Source organism: Camarhynchus parvulus, chromosome 3, assembly GCF_901933205.1.
Source record: "Camarhynchus parvulus chromosome 3, STF_HiC, whole genome shotgun sequence".
NCBI lineage: Eukaryota > Metazoa > Chordata > Aves > Passeriformes > Thraupidae > Camarhynchus > Camarhynchus parvulus.
In genome coordinates this window covers 35333941-35354734 of record NC_044573.1, presented here as the reverse complement: position 1 = coordinate 35354734, position 20794 = coordinate 35333941, and the positions used below count along the sequence as shown (strand labels likewise).

The 20794-nt window shown below is 37.2% G+C and overlaps 1 protein-coding gene across 5 annotated transcripts in view; it reads right to left on the bottom strand.

Moving 5' to 3' along the window:
* The window catches only part of BIRC6 (baculoviral IAP repeat containing 6), a 177745-nt gene that overhangs the window by 82626 nt on the left and 74325 nt on the right, over positions 1 to 20794 (bottom strand). For 4 of the 5 annotated variants that reach the window (XM_030945316.1, XM_030945314.1, XM_030945317.1 and 1 more), the window contains exons 40-54: positions 20394 to 20510; positions 19316 to 19470; positions 17992 to 18118; positions 17036 to 17146; positions 15282 to 15415; positions 14208 to 14335; positions 11895 to 12457; positions 8761 to 8936; positions 8120 to 8216; positions 7745 to 7939; positions 5731 to 5931; positions 4830 to 5109; positions 2199 to 2455; positions 908 to 1016; positions 177 to 398 (exon numbers count right to left, since the gene is read on the bottom strand). In XM_030945316.1, the coding sequence (XP_030801176.1) occupies positions 177 to 398; positions 908 to 1016; positions 2199 to 2455; positions 4830 to 5109; positions 5731 to 5931; positions 7745 to 7939; positions 8120 to 8216; positions 8761 to 8936; positions 11895 to 12457; positions 14208 to 14335; positions 15282 to 15415; positions 17036 to 17146; positions 17992 to 18118; positions 19316 to 19470; positions 20394 to 20510 (2872 nt within the window). The remainder of the gene's footprint in view (positions 1 to 176; positions 399 to 907; positions 1017 to 2198; positions 2456 to 4829; positions 5110 to 5730; positions 5932 to 7744; positions 7940 to 8119; positions 8217 to 8760; positions 8937 to 11894; positions 12458 to 14207; positions 14336 to 15281; positions 15416 to 17035; positions 17147 to 17991; positions 18119 to 19315; positions 19471 to 20393; positions 20511 to 20794) is intronic. The other variant, XM_030945315.1, reaches the window with a different exon arrangement.

The window sequence follows — 20794 nt, the reverse complement described above, 5'->3', positions numbered from 1 at the left end:
CGATCTGTCTGGATAGGCATCCATTTGTTTGTTAGGCATCCACTCTATGAATTACCTTCAGGCATATCACTTTCCACTACTATTTTGCAATAAGTGCTCTTCAAGTTGTATTATATCCGTGAACAAAACAATTCAATTATAAAAATAATGTGGTGCTAAATTTTTGCTTTACTTACTCAAAGAGCTCCCTGTCCAGCAACGCTGGCAAATCATATTCAACAAGCAATTCATAACTATGCCACAGAATTGCTGCCACACAATGCAGGTGGGAAGGAGATGGCATCAGAAGCCCATACTCTCTGGTTGAGCTATTGGGACAGATGTAGCTGACCCGGCCACTTTTTTTCATAGCTGCAACTCTTGCAGAATCACTGACCCACTTCAGCAATGCTTGAATTCTGGAAGACAAGATGATGTTGCACATTATAAACAAGCAAAGAAACACTCAGAGTCAAATCAGCTTGCTGTTTTCTCTGTAATTCAATTTACACATTTATCTCTTTCTTTCATGTAAAGTTCGAGAGTGAGCTCAAGGTCTTTTTTGTCAAGACTCAGATCAGGGCAAAAATTAATTAAAAAAATTTATCTTGGACAGCCAAATGTGAACTTTCTACAGAAAAAGCAAATATAGCAGGTATCTAGGTTCTGACTATTTGAGAGGAAGGTCAGTTTAAAACCAAAGTTTTATCACATTTATAAGAGCAGAAATAGAAGGATAGCATTCCCTGAAAAGGATGACAAGAGCTAGGACAGAAAACTGGGAGAGCTTAATCAGATTTCTGCACTTCCATGCTACCTCATAACAATCAGATTCCAAAAATGTTTGGTTTTGTGAACTAATATCAAGCCACTGTTTAGCAGGTAATTTTTTGTATATGCTTCCATATGACAACCCAAATAGCATTACCTATCTTTTGTTCCAGGGTCTTGAGTTGTTCCAAGCTGATAAAGAATGTCTATTGTGGAGTCAGAAGAGAGACCATTTAATCTTCCAAACAGTAAAGGGCTATTCAGATCTTGCCGCATTAAAAAAAAAAAGGGGAGGGGAAATAATAGAAGTACTTACATACATATTTTTTAAGTGCACTAATGACATCATTACAGAATTGCAATATTAACATTTTTAATTAAGTTTTTAATTAAGTTTTTAATTAAGTTTTCCCATTAACATAAGGTTGAAATTCCTATACACACCACTGTCTCAAAACTGCACATTTTTATGTCCAATGTTCAGCTTTACTATGAGATCAAAAGCCATTACAACATTCATCAGATACCAGACATGGAGGTCTGCATAGTAGGGTTTTCTTCCACATATTCCAAAAAGACATGGCTAATTCCAATACAGCTGTCAAACCTCTTGCTTTACAGAAGCAAACACTTTTTTCAAAATGAACGCTTATTTAACTCCAATTTCCACCAATGGGATTACAGCTGAAGATTTCCACAGATTATCTCCTATTCAGCTTCTCCTCACTGTGTTCATCCTCTGCCCTGCCAGAAAGTACTTTGCTATCTAACAACATTCCAGCAAAACAGAGAAGGCTATGCTGAAACACTAACTCATAGCAAAAGAAGTAATGGAAGCCATTTTAAAAAGTGTTTTCTAATAGCAACCTCAAAACAGGAAAAATTGAACTTCTTTTCTTTCATTTAGAAACTACAAAACAGCAAAGTAGTATGAAACCATAAATGTAAAACTCCCAGTTCACTAACAGAACAGCTTCTGCAAAACTTCACTGTGGGACATAGAACGTAGTTGTGTCTTCATTATGTACCTCTACACATAAATATTTTCAATGTTGAGTGGTATTCAGAATTCATACTGTTTTACAGACTAATGCTGCCCAAATTCTGCTTCGCTAGTTTTCCTTAGCAGCATTTGTGGCTGTGATCTTTATTTTAAAACATCTGGACACAGTATCTAGAGTAAGAGGCATTTAGGATACACTGTGCACTGTATGCTTCCTTCAAAACACCCATTATGAAAAACCAAACAACCCTGGTTGCACCGCTTTATCCTGGCAGGACTACCCATATACAAAGACTGTGATACTTAGAAGCTCAACAAAGCACAATGTCAAGTTCTAGCAACCCAGGCTCAGAATCAGAAAACAACATGCAAATACACTGTACTTGTACTTTTATACAAGCAATGCTTTTAAGCAACAACTGAAAAGAAATAAGACTGCACTCACCTGCAGGATCACTCCCTGATGCTGAGCAGTTTCTTAGAAGAATATCAATCAATTTTAGGCCAATTCTGGTGGACTGAAGCCCAATTTTCACAAGCACAGCCTCGATGTTGGGAGAATGCATCCCACAGTAAGGGGACATTAGTAAAGCAGCACATGTCTGCAACAGATTAGCAGTGGGTGCTGCAGCACTGGCCATCATTCCTTCCAAATCACTTATGTGAGTGAGGCAGTGGTGTAACAATCTTAACCATCCAATACTGAAAAGGAAAACAGAAAATAGAGCTAATGTATTATTTTATTGCATTACTTTTTACCTGTATTAGATTAGAGGACAAGTACTGCAGCGAACTTCTGTGACATGACCAAACATCATCTGAGCAAAGCAAATGACTGAATTTAAGACCATAATGAAATACACATTAGTAATGCTGCTGCAATCATTAGATTATGATTATAAGAAAGGCAGAGTCTGTGGGCAGAAAGAGTTAAAAGCCTACAAGTCTTATAACTAGGGTTTTTCAAGATTTCTCAATTCACATACATATTTCTTCCAACAGGAAGAAACCATTCCCTGTTGAGGGAAGGATGAAAGGGAAGGTGTTTATATATGGGGATGGGTGTGGGGCAGGTTTGGGTTTTATTGATTGTTGTTTTTTTTTCTTCTTTGTTGGGTTTTATTTGCTTGTGTATTGTTTTTATTTACATCAAAATGAGTGAAAGTGCAACAGTAGTTGGCATTAAAATTATACACCTAATTAGGGAACTTGATTTAAAATACATATAGAACAATCACAGAAATTAAAAGTGTGTTAACTACTACATTTTCCTCATGTCTCTCATTCTTTGACAAAATCGTTCAGAAGTTCTTTTAATAATAAATCTTGAGAAATAGACCTGTTGTAATCAAATCAGTTTGGAAACACATCTATTAGACAATACTATTTAAACTAGAATTATGAACAAGATGGCAATCTAAGCTGTATGTGAAATAAATGGCATCTTTCACTGACAAGTTCTAAACTAGCAGGTTGTTCCCACAACTAATCTTTACCACAGTTTTAAAAAATGCAAACTTTATTACAGATCCTAAATTAGGCTTACAATTTAATTTTGGGAATCATTTACTCCTAAATCAATTGGACTTGTCAATTTAAAAAGAGCAAGTTCTCTGCCTAAAATAAAAATTATGCCAAGTTTATTGAATATATGTTTCACATTACTATCACTTTTATTGAGATACAACATTAAGCTGAAAGCTACAATAAAACATTTCAAGAAATGAGGAACATACATTGACCTTCTTTTTTTAGATACTGGGGTTATTCTTGTGTGACTTTTTATAACTTTTTCTTAAGTAAAAATAGAGTATAATTTGGCTATAGTAATTTTCTTCACTGCTATTTAAGAGTAAAGACCAATTTCAGTCACACAGCTTTTATAAATATACACTGAAAGTATTCATGTTCTCCGAATTTGCTTATGCTCTCAAAATTTTTCCCTACAAAAGAAAAGTTTTTAAAATTTTCCCATGTTCACTTCAAATTTATCAACATTAAGGCTCAAAGATTAAAGATTTAAAATTAATGAGTTTTTACAATTTAGTAAACTAAATTTAAAAACCAGGAAGTGTCAAAAATCCATCCTGTAAATTATATTCAAAGTTGGAAAATGCTGACACTTAAAAAAAATTCCTTGAAGTGTTCATTTATTTTTAAAATGAGTAATAAACTCAAAATGCCACCTAACCAAATAAACACTTTTGAAAAGAAATCTTGCTGATATGCCAGAATCATAAGAACCTTCAGCTCCTATTTCTGAAATGTTTGCAAACAGCAATATTAGATATGACTTCCACAAAACATTGCATTGCTCTGCTTCTACGCCTGCTCCAATACTTACGTAACTCCGTTGACTTCTGTAAGGATAAGAAGTATTTTGGCACTCCATTTTTTTGACAACTGCCTACCCATTAAAAACACAAAATGCAACTCAAAATACTTTCCTGTGCTTTATATCCTCTCGCCATTGCAAGGACAAAACATTCCCTTTTACATCTGCAGACTAAGCATGCAACTAAAGAAGGCAGAAGTACTGCTTAAATTTCCTGATGTGCTATTCACATTCTCAGAGAGACATGGCTCTCTCTCCCAGGATATTTTTCCTAGGGAAGGCAGTGAGAAACTCAGAGAAGAAGAGAAAACAATTCTTATCTCTACTTGCTGTTCCTGTTGTTTGATACATGGGGAATGGGTTATGGAGATTGATTACCAAAGGTGATTCGTTAATTAGATTCTGGTGATGGTTGTTTGGATTGATTGGCCAATTGGGTCAAAGCTGTGTCATGACTGTCTCAGACACAGTCAGGTTTTTCTTTAGTATCGTTTTAGTATAGTATAGTATTAGAGTAATATAACATAGCTTAATAAAGCACTTGTGCCTTTTGAAATCATAGAGTCAGAGCACATTATTTCCTACGCTGGGGTCGCCCTGCAACAATATCCCTTCATATTGGAAAAAAAAGGAGGTAGAGTTTGCTGCTGAAAGATCTGGCTCAGAGAAGCAAACACCATAAAAAACCCAAACATTAAACCGTGAACTGGCACAAACTGTCCCCTGACACTGGAGCCTTACCTCGTTTTGGAGACCTGGTCCTCGGAGGGAAGGAAGGGGTTGTTGACAGTGGCAGAGGAGGTGTTCCCGAAGGCTGTGAGGCCCAGCAGTTTGATCTGAGAGAGCCCCAGGGTGCTGGCATCCCGAGGACGATGCAGACGGAGGCAGACAGCTGAGGCAACTTCAGCTTTTACTAGCTGGATTTTTATATAGGTGAGACCACTCGTGATAACAGGAGTAGACAAAGGTAACATATTGACACCATCCGCGCTTATTTCAACAGACACTGATGAAGGGCAAGCTACAGAGTAAGAGAAGAAGGTTTAACACTATTTTAAAATCTGTGCCAGTTTGTCTTCATCATGGCTACACAGTCAATACTTAAAATTCAGAGAACAGAATGACTGAAATGGTCTCAGGCAGACACTACTACAGAACTGCAGCTGGGAGAACTTGATCTGAGAGACAGTACATGTTAAAAAGCACAAGCATTTTGATACATGGTATATACAGTTTATTTCAAAGACTTCGGAGGAAGAAAAGTCCTGTCACTGAAAACACTGTTTCCCTATCACGGTTACAACAGCAAGAGCTGAAAATTTTATGCTTTTTCCCAACTACCATACACAAGCATTTTGCCTGAAGAGTCTTGACCAATATCACTTTCTCACTGGGTTTTGGTGAGCATGACAGTTTTCTGACATATTTAACATGAATGGCACATGACATCTACTACAGTAGAAAACAAGCAGAGGCAGGGACTTCTGTTCTCAAGGAAAGCAGAATTTGCAAGCTTTTCAAACTTAATTTACAGGCATTACTCAAACAACTTCCCAGCTTTAATTCCTCTGATTACACTCTTTGTACTGTATCCCAACCTTCAAATTTTTGAACTGGCATCAACCTCAATGAATCTACTTACTTGCCAGAGAGGCCAGGTGAGGCTGGATGTGGATCTCCTTGAGCAGCACAGCTGCAGGAAGGTGAATTGTGAGGTCACACCAAGCTTCTTCAGGTAAAAATATATATGACCATGCAGCAGAGCGAGCCCGTCTGTGGGGAGGAGTAGCCTGCAGCAGCACTTCAGCAGGCTGGGCAGTGGGGCTGCTTGAGGTGATTGAACCTTCAAAAACAGCACCATTATTAATGTTTATTAATAAAAATCAGATTAATTTACAACCTGAACTGTAGAAAACACTTTTTTTTTCCTGTTTAATTTCTTCTGCTTTATCAGTAATATCCCATGTTTAATGCCCACTGCCCAGTTACTTTTCTTTTGCTCTGAACTATTTTAAATAGGCAGCTTACATATCCACATGCATATGAATGTCCTTGAAATTTGCTAGGGGAAAATTGCTACCAAAATTCTAAACTTACTCTCAAGAGTACATGACAAAATCAAACCAAATAGAAAGGTGCAGGTTAAACAGCATGCTTAGAAATTGAACTCAGTTAATTCACAGTTAACATGTTTTAAATACTAAAATAACAAAAATTACTTTAAGATCAACTTCTGCAATCCTTTTTCTTTAAAAAGGTTTCATATGAAAACCCTTTCCTAAAAGAAAGACTGGAATAAAAAAATTGACCACAGTTGCTTCTTTTTCTACTCCTAGTATAAGTTAAGACTGATGGAGGAAATGTAGGCTGTCTTCTTTAGCAGGTTATAGGGCATACAAAATCAGATTTGAGCTGCTCCAAACTCCAGGTATTTGGGGTGTTTTACTGTAAAGTAGCTACAGCCTGACCCCACGACTAAATGCCTAGCAGCAGCTGAACATTGATAAACTTTCATCCCAAAATGAATTGAGCCCATCTCAGAGAATAACCACATGATGACACTCAGAATGTACTACACAGACTACCAAATGATGGGAATTAGAATGTAATAAGTGAGGGCAACCAGAAGGTTAATTTAAAAAGCACACTCCTGACTGAAATTTAAATATTAAGAGAGATGCCCTCATGGCAGAACATCAAAAACTGCAGCACTTTGCAAGCTGGAAGATAAGGTAGGCAAGAACCTACATGCTTAGGATTTTTACTATTTAAAGTAATAAAGAATGAACATATGCAGAATTCCTAAATTTACCATTTAGAAATTTGTGAAGAGCAAAGTAGATTTCCAGTGGCCCCTATTGTACCAAAAAAAGCCTCTTTTTATTGTCTTTCACAGTGTCTTTATTTTTGACACTCTTAAATCTGAATCACAGGACTGAATGGACTGCTTTCTCATTCAACAATCTCTCCAGAAATATTAAAATGAATCCCCTCTTGTCAATGAGACAATCTGCATGAATACATTCAAGGACTGCGCCAGGCTAGTGGGCAGCAACAGAAAACAAAGACAGTAGTTCTGAAAAGGAAAGCCTTTGTAAGATATTGCAGTACCACTACCTCTTAAAACACACTTCAGTTAACTGGCAGCCATTGTATTGATACCAAAACAGCACTGCAATTCTAACAAATGCTTGTGCAGGCCCCATGAGAGCAGTCAGAAGTAGATATGAGAGCATCATCAGCAATATCAGCTCCAGCTTCACAGAGCTCAGGCTCATTCACTATCATCCCACCATGCCATGATTCTGTACTAACTCCATCAAAACTGATGTGCCTTAAAAGAGGTTACTGAGTCTTATTATGTCTAAGGCAGATGGTGGGCTGGAACCAGGCATCCCCTGACCCAGGGGAGGAGAAAGGGGCTCATCTTGATGCATGACTTCATCAGACACTGTTCACTCCCTCTCCTTCTCTCCCCTGTCCACATGAGGTCTTTATTACCTGTGGTGGAGAGGACTAACCTCATCCCTCAACATTACCTTGAAACACCAGCAACCCCTCTCAAAAGAAGATTTAGAAGCTACTGGAACATTTGACACTATTGTATTGCATTTGTTAAGAACTTGATACACATTGAAATGATTAGCATTACTCACCCAAAGGTGCAAAGTTGTGAATTCCTTCTGCATTATCAGGCTCAGAAGCAAGCACTCTGGCTTTCAAACTGCTGTCTGTTGCTTTGGTGGGACCAGAATCCAGGAATTTCATAATAGTTGAAACCATGCTTCTTGCTGTGTTAACAATAGCTCTTGTGCTTGTTACCATGTTGTTACAGATAAGTTGAACGCCACCTGTGTATAATGCAGGCACAGAGGAAAAAAATACTGCTCAAGAGCACACAATAGATTCCACACAAGCAAAAGCCTGTTTAATAAATTGCTCCATGTCAACACATATATGTATTCCTTAAGTGCCAAAAAAATTGAAATCAAACTTTTTATTTGATGTGGCTAAAGAAAAGATATTCTTACCCATATCATGGAAAGCCTTCAGTGCCTCACTTGTATCCAACACTCGTAAAATGAACCAGAGCAGTGGCTCAGATAACTGACATGTGGCAAGAGAACCCTAGAAGAAAATCAATTAAGAAATATGCGGTTTCATACCAAATTAGTACAGTAGAAATTCAAGTAACAGCTCTCAGCCTTCCCTTTTAGTAGGCAAAACTACCAGGGAAGAAATGCCACCACAGCTAATCTCTCTGCCACCACATGCAATGCCATGCTCCACATGGTTCAATTCCTTACACAGGAAAAGTCTTTGGGCTATGGAAAAGCTGAAACTCAGGGGATGAGCATATTCACAGAAATATGAGTACTGAGCATTAAAATAACCATAATAAATGTGCTTCTCACTTGCACAGAATAAAATATCTGTTCCATCTTCAAGCCTTTTGTCAGAAATATTTACAGGAATGACGAAATGTTCTTAGAGAAAACTCTTTCTCTCTACCACAGGCAAGAGAGAGAGGCTTCCTAACTTCAGCACCCAAATGAAGTGAGGTTGTAAAAATGTTAACATTTCTTTTACATAGCAATACTTCCGTTTTCTGACCTTACTACTTATTACAGAATCAACTACCTTGAAGCACAGCAAGCCTCAGGGAACTTACCTGCCTTCCCATGTACCCACAGGCCATGTAGGTAAGAATGGGCTGAAGCATCACTTGAACTGTTGTTGCTTTCTTACTAAGTGTTGTCAGGATAGTGAACAACCCATCTCCAACTGATATTGCATCTAAGCCACCATGGAAGTTCTCATGTTTAGTCAGATGTAAGCCACTTGCACCTAAACAAAAGCAGACAGTTCAAAGGTCATAAACTGAGACCTAACAAACCATTGACAGCACATAAAAGAACTCAAGAATATTCAAATGTTCACACTGATTTTACAAGTAAAAATGGACCAGATTTCAGGATCATATGACTTAAAATTAGGGCTCCCAGACATGTATAAATAGGAAGACTTGACCCAGGAAGTCAGGAAATTTAAATCAAATCAGGCCATAAAAATGAGTGTAATTAGTGAAGGAAAAAGGGTAACTACAAGGATTGGAATCACTCTTAGCTAGAAGCAACTGACATTTAAGGTCTGTTTCTGATAATAATAAAATGCCCTTGTGCTGCCAAAACCTCCCCAAACATTTAACACACATATTTCTATGAGAAATACCTCTCCTGCAATTCTGCTTCTCACTATTAAAGCTCAGGATTTATTCATGACAATTTTCTGAATATCAATTATCAGCAATATTGACTACCCATTGCTGAGATTACAGACAGTAAGCAAAACAATAGTCTTCCCCTGGAAGAGACTACTTCCATAAATACAACTGTCTTACAATCATATGACTGTGATCTGGAAGAGCTGTTAAAAGTGGTCTTAGATTTAAATGTAAGACAAGCACAGAGTAATCCTGTCCCATTTAGAGAAACTGAAGCTGTGTGAACAAATAATAATAAAAATCAATGTGCTCAAGTGATCTTTGGAGCATGTCTTAAAGAAACCTTTTGGCAAGAGAATTGCCAGGTGTTGTACTTCGCCCATTTTTAAACTGTCAAGAAAGCAAATATTGATAAGCAATGCATGCAGAGCAACAAATAAAGCAGTCCTAAGACCCAGCCTCTGTCCAGCCTAAAAAAGTTAAATGGAATGAATGATAGACCTGAAGTCAAGTAAGCTGGCTTTGCTGTGAGAGAGGACCTTCAGGTGAGGACAAGATAAGACAGGAGGTGAATACTGTTACTGGTACGATTTTCAGAGTTTGTCATTTACAAAACATAAAACCCTAATGAAACAGACACAATGGTCATAAAAGGAAAAACAGAATGAAAAATGTTTAAAATTTAAGTGAATTACTCAGAGCCATCCTGGATCCTGACCAGCTGGCTTGCCAGATGCACTAAATTAACACTATTAGCATAAATTTTGACACCAGAGCCACTACCTATCAGTAAGATTTGCAGATATCTTCTTGTTTACCTATCCTGGTAGCACCTTTCCATACTGCATTAGTCATTACATATTTATTACTATATGCTGATAACTGATTTTTGGATCCTGTAATCCTGGCTGCAGCCTCACAAAATGGTTTTTTTTTTTTCAGAAACTGTCCAGAGAGAGCTTAATATAGTTTTTCTTGAAGGAACTAAACTCACAAATAGCTGTGTTACATCTTCCCAAAATACATGGACAGATTATTTTCAATAACCTGTATTAAAAATCCTTTGGAAGAACAATCCATTAAAGGGATCAGCTGACCCAGAACCCTAATTTCAATGAAAAACATTTTGAAAAAAACTATCTTTCCGAACTGTCCTTAAAAAATGCAAAACATCTGCCAGACAAAAATCAGTGATTTAGAAAGACCTCAAAATTGAGAAGAATATCTGAATTTTACTCCAAAGAAACACACACTCAGAACAAATCACCATTTCCAGAACAAACTACTTTCAGTGTTCATAAGTGTATTTGCAATATGACACCAAACAGCCAAAGTGATGGAGGAGATGCTCTGGAATTAATTTCAGGAAGGCTCCAAACAGCACAATCCAGGCTTGTTGAATCCTGCCTCCTGTTTAATTTGACTACTAGAGATAACTCTCTCTTCCTCAATTGCTTTCATGCTGTAATAAACCACTGGTCTAATATTCATGAGGGTTCACTGAACAGATAACTGCTTCCTGATAATAGCACTGGTTAAGTTTTCTATCTGCTTAAAAGAGGCAGCACAGAAAAGGCCACAGCAACTTGCTTCAAAGTAAGAAAATTACTATAAAGAGAACAAAATCTTACAACTATTACACCTGAAATGGAGTGCAGGTCTTTGTCTATCCTCCTGCAAAATGCTCTGCACATGCAGAAATCCATGGTCTTTCAGCCAGTGGTTTAACTTGCGCTAATAAATTCTAAGCTACGCTAACGACACACAAGTAAGTCACAAAGACAAGTAGACTCGCTGAGAAAATGTACCTTAGATAAATGACTGACAAACGGCAGCTTTGCTTTCTAAGTATCATCATCTCCCTCACTAGTTCATAGCAGGAAGATTCCACCCACAAATATATGACTGCAACTCCCAGAACATAATGTCAATGCAATTTCTGATAAAACAGAGGAAAAGTTCAGGTATGCTTTGAAAGGGACATGATTGTAATCTCTATTTTCCAAAAGTGATTTAAAAAAGGAAAATCATCCAACACATAGCAAATAACTGAGGTAAGGTGTCTTGTACAAAGAAGACTCATCGTAATTCACACAGAGGCATGTGATGGCCACAGACTGAAATACAGGAAATTCCACTTAAACATAAGAAAAAGGCTTTTCTACTTTGAGAATGATTGAACATTATAACAGGTTGCCCACAGCAATTGTGGAGTTTCCACCCCTGAGGAATTAAAAACCCAACGGAACCAAGGTACTGAGCAACCTCCTCCCAACTGAGGTGGCTCTGAGTTTGTGCAGGAAGGCTGGACTAGACAACCTGCAGAGGTCCTTTAACATTAAGCATCCCGAGATTCAGCAAATTCAAATGTCAAACACATTCCTGTTTGGTTTCAATTACTGTCTCCCACCTCCTGTTAGGGACTTTTCTCATGCATCTGTTCCCCTTTAGCTTTTTCTCTCTTTTTTTCCTGTCATTTCTGTAACACATTCTTTCACATCTACACCCAGCTTATGAGACTGCAGAAGTTTTACATGTTTCACCACCCAAAAGACCTTCCATGTTACTCAAAAAATACCTACCAATAATCATGGCCATAGCACTGCTGTTACACTGGCCAAGAGCAGACAAAATCTGGCTCATAATTTGCTGGTTGGCCAACACCAAGTCTGCCACATATGCAGTTGATCCTTGAGTATTAGGGTTGCTTCCATTGCCATCTTTGCCTCCTGAAACCTTCTCCTCATCAGACACACTGTCTGTAGTGCTGCTTGCTACTGGAACACGGGCACTGTATTCGCGGTTACTGGAAAGTGGCAGTTGAACTAAAATGTTGATCAGCTTTAATAAATCAAACATGAGCTGATCCCTTGTCATTTCTCCACAAACTGCTTTGGCATCACCTGGACGGATAATGTTGGCAAAAAGGCCTCCAAAACAGGCTCGAGCACCCACAGAGCTGTCGGAGCCACTGCGAGACATCACTTTGTCCGAACACGTAATGTAATGATGCACAAGAAAGGTTATAGACTCAATCACTGCAGAAATAGTGCTAACTGATACAACTTCAAAATTCTGTTCCAGGGTGAATTCCAAGAGTTTCACTTGAGCGTCCAATGGTCCCTGGCCTGTCTGGAAAGCACCCCTGAAAGAAATAAAAGAAAAAAAAGAGCGATATTACAAGTTATACAGGTTTGGCTGTTTGAGTGTGGTGTTTTTCCTTGATTTTTTAAAGAACTCAAAAGCAGACTTCCAATAAATAAAAATCCAGCTGTTTTCAGAAACGCGTGTTGAAGATGCGAAACGTCATCTTTCACTCACATCAAGCTTCTGTCATTTTTTAATACACTGGTCATTAAACAGCCTGCAGAACCTACTCATGCCACCACCTTCCTGATACCACCAAGGATTAAGAGGTTAGCTTTGAAAAAGGCTAGGACTCATCTTTTGTTTTGTAATTCATGTAATTTTGTAGATAAATACTTGGAACAGTCTACATGCAGACTGAACAGTCCTGTTCAGTTCTTGGTGAAGTTTCCTACATTGGCAAGAAAACCTCATGGAAAGCAGTCACTATACTTTAATATCATGAGGACTATTTAGTTGCTAACAGGAAATCATGATGGATTTTTTTCTTCCCAGTGATTAATCTTACTCGAACTTTTAAAATTAAATATGGAACAAAACAGTTTATATAAATAGCCCTGAAAATACTATTTGGAATTTAAGTAATTCTAACAGTAAAATACTGCTTTTCCTTACAATTAATCTTATGATCAGTTCCATAATTATCTTGTGTTCTTAGAAATAACCATGTAAATCCCTTCCTGGTGCTTTGCTTCCATTTCATGGCATTTCACAAAAAAACCCTAAGACGTTTCAAAAACTACCCTTTCACTGGTCTCATTAGCTTATTTTAAACTGGCATGCAGGCACACACTCCAAGATTCACTGGGAATTAATGATTTTATTACAATAAAATCATGACATGTCTAGTAGAAATCACTGATCATCAATATGACCTGGTAAACACCACTCCTATAATTTAAGTTACAAAGGTAAAATCTCTTGGAGAAGGCAGAAACCATTTTCTTTAAGATTAAAGAATAGATAACACCAGTGCCACCTACTGGGAACTCAGAACTGAGGAAGCTCATCCCTAATTAAAGGAAGCCTTTGTCTGGAGATGAGCAGAACATCAATATCAGAAAGAAAAGCTTTCTAGTGTACTTCAGCCTAAACAATTGCCTTATCTCCAGTGTACCACTGAGACAGAGTCTTGTGCCCATCGGCTTTGCCTTGAGGAAGCAGAACTGTGAAAGATGAGCCACAAGCTCTTCTCTCTCCCGTGGCCAGAGGCACTTCTCCACACTAGTGAGCACCAATAGGCCCCAGGAGAGAGGGACAAAGGGTGTTTTCCACTGCCATGTGGAGAGAAAAAAACCCACTAAAGATAAAGCAATAAAAATGCATATTGCATGAATAGAAATATGCAATCTCACAACTCATCCTACCATGTGAGAAAAGACATCGGTACTATTTTCACAACCTATGAATTTCTGGAATCTTTCATTAATTCAGACCTCTCAGAATACTTTTTTTAATAGGTAAGCTCATCAACAGTGTCCTTACTTCAGGGAATTACTTCACCAAGCTTTAAATAAGATCAGTCCAACATTTTAGTGCCTCTATTGACACTCCCTTACACAGCTGTGTGTGAATTCCAGATGCACTTTTCCATGTGCCAGGAGCAGCCCAGGTCCTGCTGCTCGTGCTGCAGCAACAATGATGACTTCCACTGACATGGCACATACACATCGGAGCTGTGATTCACAATCACACAGATTTTTAAATAAAAGGAGGGTATGAAAGAAAAATAAACATGTAAGATTTACCTTTCTGTTGAAAGTATATGTATTAATTTCAATAAAAATTCACTGAACATCTGAGGACAAGTTGAAGAGAGGTGCACCTGTAATCGAGTAAGAAATTCTTGCATAGCTTGTGTTGCTGTTGGCCCAACCTAGAAGAAAAGACATTTTAGGAAGAATTATATACAACTAAAATGTCTTCAAGAACATTAACATCTTCTAAGAACAGGAAAGTATTGCATAGCTTAACTTGCTTTTTGAAAATTTTTGCAGCATCTTTACAGAACTAATCTGTATCCATTTATATCAAGTGTTTTTCCATTATTAATCAAGAGTCAAAAGCAACAAATTCAGTTCTTTGTCTAAGACTTGTTTTTCAGCTTGAGACTCTCTTTTCAGTAATGCAAACTATACTCCATACAGAATCCACTTCTGTGCTAATCTGAATGTTTTTTCACAAACTACACACTTAAGTAAGTACTTTAATGGCATTGTGCAGTGTTAAAGTTCTGGAAATGATTACATATTTTCTTGAAAATCTGCTGGAAAAAACCTCTGTGGAACTACCAGGTGTTTTCTGTCTCCCAAACTGAGACTCCTGGCAAATACTATCTACAATTAAGTTCACTTGGGCTTTTTTTAAAACACTATTCATAGATATTTCAAAGATGGCAAAAAACAAGAAAACATTAATTGAAATTAGGAGAGGCAGCAAATACCACATGAATTCAGAAACAGGAAGAAAATGAAGTACAATTTTAAGTTCAGGAATTCTTAGATATTAAAACTTAATCTTCACTGGCATTTTTATCTCAACCCAACAGATTTTGGGAAAGTAACTGAATGGAACACTTCATTCACATATGGCATCCTCTCTCTGTGGCAAGTCTCCAGAGAGCTGTGAAAACATACCAGCACTACTGAGAGTGTATCAACAACATGAACTTCCCTATGGCTGCTCATCAGAACCAACTAAGTCTATAACTAGAAGAAGAAACAAGACAAGGATATAATACATTATGAATGAACACATATTTCTGTCAAGTATCTTGAAATCCTACTGCAAAAAGTTTTTCTCTTATTTTAATTGCTCATTACCTGTGGACTGTGTTGATTCGTTCCATGAGGGTTAGTGCCAGAAAGAAATTTCACTAACACATGAATAAGGTTGGGATCTGACACCAACAATTGGGCAGTACTTTCCTGAGCTCCAATGGCACTGCTTGGACCAGCTTAAAAATAAAGACAAAAATTACATGTGTAATCTTAAACATTAAGCATAAATCAAGTATTTTTAGTGCAAAACCCTTATATTTATATCATGATGCGGAAATGGTGTCACGTAAATCAGGTATCAAAAACTGCTTACTCAGGACCACAATTTTGAGTTTTCCAGTAAGTACAGATACAAAGCCCCAAAACCATCTAATCAGTGTTCCAAGCTTGCTAAGGCAGCATTCCTGAAAATCAATATTAATTTTGTAGGTGCAATACATACAGACATTTTTATTTGTCCTTTTGTGTTAGTCCAACACTTGAATAAGACTCAAGTGCCTTTTTCAGTTTGTCAGACAGAGACCAAGTGTTCTATTACTCTGTAAACAATCACAGTATTTTTGTTCTTGGCACATGCAAAGACTTCTCAGAATAAAACTGTAGGGAGCTTAACAGATAAGAACTCTGAAGACTGGAATTTGAGTTAAAATACACCCTTCAGTGATCAAACAAATGAGCTTTAGTAAATGTGAAGTCTTTCTCTTGCAGTAGTAGTATACTGAATCAGTTCAAAGCCCTGAAAAAAGACCAATGTGAAACAGATCCTGTGGAAGTGGGACAATGCTTTCTGATAAATGCCATCATGCTAATGTTCTCCCTTTCACAACTGGCTCAGGTGTACAGCTGCCCCTGGGGGAGTTACAGGGACATTCACACATAGGCCTGAATGTGGTTATCCCTTCTGATAAGGTGTGACTGACTCAAGAGTTGACAGTACATGTGCTTGTAACTGAAGGTAGTTATTCCAGAGATCAGGCCATGATCTATTCTCAAATACTACGAAGAAGAGTGAAGTCTCAGTTTGTGCATAAGTCTCTTTCAATAGTTTTTTGCAGCTCTACTTCTTCACCTGATGGCAAAAATTTCAGCAGATTTTTGTGAGACTGAATTCTAAATAACATCACAGAAAGTAAAAATTTTATGAACAAAGTGCATCTTAAAGTCAATGACTTGAAATGGCAAATATGAAAAAAAGATTCATAGGCAATATTTAAAAACTACTTCTTTTAATTTCTATCAGTGTTGTGGCAAAATCTCATTCACAACGTGAGATTATTTCTGGTGTGTTGTGGAGCAATATAGAGAATGTGAGATACTTCTGGTATGCACAGGGAAATGAAATGGCTGGATTTCTATTTTAATAGATTCAGCTGCTGGGGGCTTATTTTCAGATGGCTTAATATAAGCAGTGACTGGTGCCTGCATATTTACAAAAAATATTCCCACTCTGTCAGAAAAACTTCCATCTCATTCACAGCAACATAATCATTCCTCTCTGCTACTTCTTCTCATACTACAAAACTAATTCTTCCCAGAGATCATTAGCTAGTCCTAAAACGGTTTTTTGGAAGACACTGATGATTTACATATAATGACATTTTCTTTTACCATAAGGGTTTCTGTTTCCCATGGTACAAAGCAATTCAAGGAGCTCACTCTTGAAAAGCCTGAAGTAAATGGAGAACAAAAGCATGCATACGACAGAAGGAATGTTCTGGAAGTCTTCTGATGGAATCAACATTCATTTGTACATCTCTGAAACTGTCAACATAAGAAAACCTACCAAACAAACTTACCATTAAGCTGCATATTTGTCATGAGTGTTAGGCTGTGAAGCACAAGGCACCACGTCCGAAGTAAAGTATTAGGATACCATGCCAGAACTGACAGGAAGCTAGTTACTGAAGCTGTCAAGAAAAACAGTTTTTTCAAGCTTTAATCTTTGAGGTATTACTATAAATTTCTAATTTTTACTGCAAGGTGCTATGCTGATTATTGTTATTAATATTATTGTTCCTTGCATCCATTTTATTTTGACCACTGTTTCACTGTTCCTGCAACTACTGTTGCAGGAAATTAGGAAAAGAAACCTCATCAAAACTTCACAGGAACTGGTCCACAGAACTTTCTACAGTGTACACACCCTGACATCTCAAAGAAAACTATACCAAGAAACTGGTTTCAAATGTTTTCATGGAAGTCAGTTTAACAGGTTCATTATATCAGGCACTAATACTTTTGATTATCACAAGACACCATAGACTTTCTTAATTAAATAGCATAACATATTGCAAAGAAAAAAAATTCAGCATGCCTTCATACTAGATTGATAGTCTGATGCTCAACAGTAATGGAGGTTTCCCACTCTGCTGACCCCTTTGTTAGGGGAGGCAGAGGATGGTACAAAGGAGAGTAAATTCATCAGAAAAGTTCACAGTTCATCTCAGACTAAGAAGTAGATTTTAATGAGTCATCTTGGGAATAATTCTGAGTTAAGAACCACAAATTTTACCATTTCATTTCTACTAATTTTATAAAAATTGAATCAATCAACTCTCAGTTACACTCTAGCAATGTATTTTCCACTTTAAGAAGAAAACGAGACCAAGAGTTCTTTAATAAGAACATAGAAATTATGTCAACACTGATCTTAGTAAAAATACTTACAGCAATACTTTTTGCTTATTAGAAAAAATTGAGTATTAAAAAAAAAAAAAGCCCAAACTTATTTCCCATACTTAATATATTTTACCTTGGTTTAGGGAAACAACAGGTATTCGGTTAGCATTATAAAGGAAAATATCAGCACCACTATCTTTACTTCCAGAGGAGCTGGAATTCAGGCTTAATGTGAGCCATAGCTGCAATAGGGATTCAAGCTGAAAGAAAGTGAAAAAAACCCCACTATAAGAACAAACTCAGAACCCCAGAGCATCAAAATTTTAATTTTAAAAGCCTGATCTACATTCTCAGCTGCTACTATTTCACTGCACACACACACTCCCTCTCTCTTTCACTGGATTTGAAAATTCTGCTAAACATAATATTCAAGGCAAATTCAGCCTAACTAGCAAATGCTTCTGCTATTGTTTTTGTAATTGATGTCTTCCAAATAATTTCTCTGAAGAAGTTTCTTCAAACTTGTGTTAAGAAAATGCTGCTTTGCACACTGTTTGGAAATACCTTTATCATAACTCTATACCTGTAACATGTACAGGTAGGCTTACAGGTTTGCAGGGAAGCTTTTGGAATGTTATTAAAATGATAGTTTCCCAGTCAACCAAAATTATTCAAAAGGCCCATTTATCTAATAAGAAACCTCAGAGATGCTGATGCTTACTCTGAATAATTCCCCTGAGGAAAATAACTTTAGACATTCTGGGGAAGCATCAAGGATGTTTAAATATCTCATCCAAAACAGTTTCTTGTGTAAGGAACAATTGAGGGATGGAGTCAGCCACTCTATGAAAAGATCAAGAGGGAGGCAGGCATCTAATCATTATATATACAGCATGCATGGCTTTCCTTTGTATGAATCAAGAAAAGCATTGCTAAACCAATGACTTCTCAAAAAGCAAACTTTTAAATTTGCTATTACCATAGTGGATCATTGGATAATTCAGATTGGAAGGAACCTTTGCAAGTTATCCAATCCAGTCTGCTCAAAGGAATGCGAAAGAAGATATCAGACTTTGTCACTTGGGGGTTTATTCAACTGTGTTTTGAAAACCTCCACAAATCTCCATTTGTCATTAAGTGTCACTTAGCAACATTTTTCATTAATAAGCAAACAATTACCATTCAGTGGACATAGAAACTTGTTTTTAAATATGCAAATGTATATCAGTTTTCCACGGTAACAAGCAATGTCTGCTTTCACAAAGGCTTTCAGAGCTTTGTTTATTACATTGTTCTAATTTGTTTATTACAGTACTGTTGTCCATGACATATTCATAAGCAATGAAGCACATAACCTAACAGATTACTTGAACCCTAACTAGCAAGAAGTAGAGGAAAGCAACTCTCAAATTTAGAGAAAAATACTATCAGAACATTTAAAATTCAAAATTCTCTACCTGAACATGGTGGACTTGCAGCATGGAAAAGAGTTTGTTGAAGCATGCACTCAGCATAGGTAAAGATGACAACTGCACAATCAGCTGGGCATTTTGGTTAGCAGCATGTAATCCCCTCAGCAAGGAATCGTCTGTGCCACTGGGAGACTGCGTCACTAGAAAACAAAACAGGGCACCATCCCCCCATGAATTACTCTGAAAAGTTGCCAGAAGTCATTTCCTAACTATTTCCTTGCATTTTGTACTTAAGTGAAAGACACTTTTTTATAATTTAGCAGAACATCTTCAACACAGTGTTGAGTTGATTTGGACTACTGACTGCCATAGTAGTGGCATATTTGAATGTCAAACATTTCCATCTTCACAAAAACTGTTTGGAACCAAGTCCGCACAAATACATTTTCACAGCTATTACAGCAGTGCCCTGGTAAGACAAACAATTGGAACATCTCTTTCATGCATTACAGGGCCACTGTTGCAGACAATAATGAACTTCCAGAGAATAAACTCTGAAGATATCACTAAACCTACTCCATCACTACATACTCAACCAATGACTGCATGCATATTGAAGTACCCAGAGGGCTACAAAGAAACACATTTTAACAAGATGGGCAGCACAACTCACTGAAAAAAGGTTCAAAAGTAAAACACTGAGTGTTTTTGTAACATAAAGCTCATTGAACAGCTGAGTTCAAAATTGTATTCAAGTATATTCACTTTCATCACTTAGTAGGTGTAACCGTCAAATGCAAAGAGCTTTCAAACACCAAGAATGAAGCCTCCACAAGAAGCTTAATGTTTGCTTGCACCTAGACCTAAAGCTGAAAATTTTCCCTTCTTTGTAGCATAATCCATGTACATAGTTGACTGTTTCACAGAATGTCTTAAATACAGGCATATAAGTTAATAATAATAAATCTGAATGAAGAAATATCTCTAAAGTTCAGCCTAATAAGAAAACTCAAGCAAAATGTAACTTTTTCTCATCTACTAGGTGACTACAGAAAACATAACTACAAACTTCAAAGCATCATGATCATTATGTGAAGAGAATGATTTGACATCATGTAGTTACATGTAGGAGATGTGTTTGTTAATGCTTGTAGAATGGAATCAGCCTCCAGTGTAGACATCATTTTCAGCATCAGCTCAGCCTGCTGCTCAAGTCCAACTTCCAGACGTGCATCTAAAGCTACAGAAGGCAACAAAAAAGATAAAACTGAGTATATCAAGGACATACATGATTACAGGATCACAGAATATCCTGAATTGGAAGGGACCCACAAGGATCATCAAATCAAACTCCTAAGAGAATGGCCCATATGGGCATTGGACCCACAACCTTGGTGTTACCAGCACCATGCTCTGAACAACTGAGCTCATCTCACCTTTAATTTGTTCCTTTAACTTTCTATAACATTCTTACAGACCTGAAATACATAATTATTAAAATACTGTATTTCTGTGAAACAGACC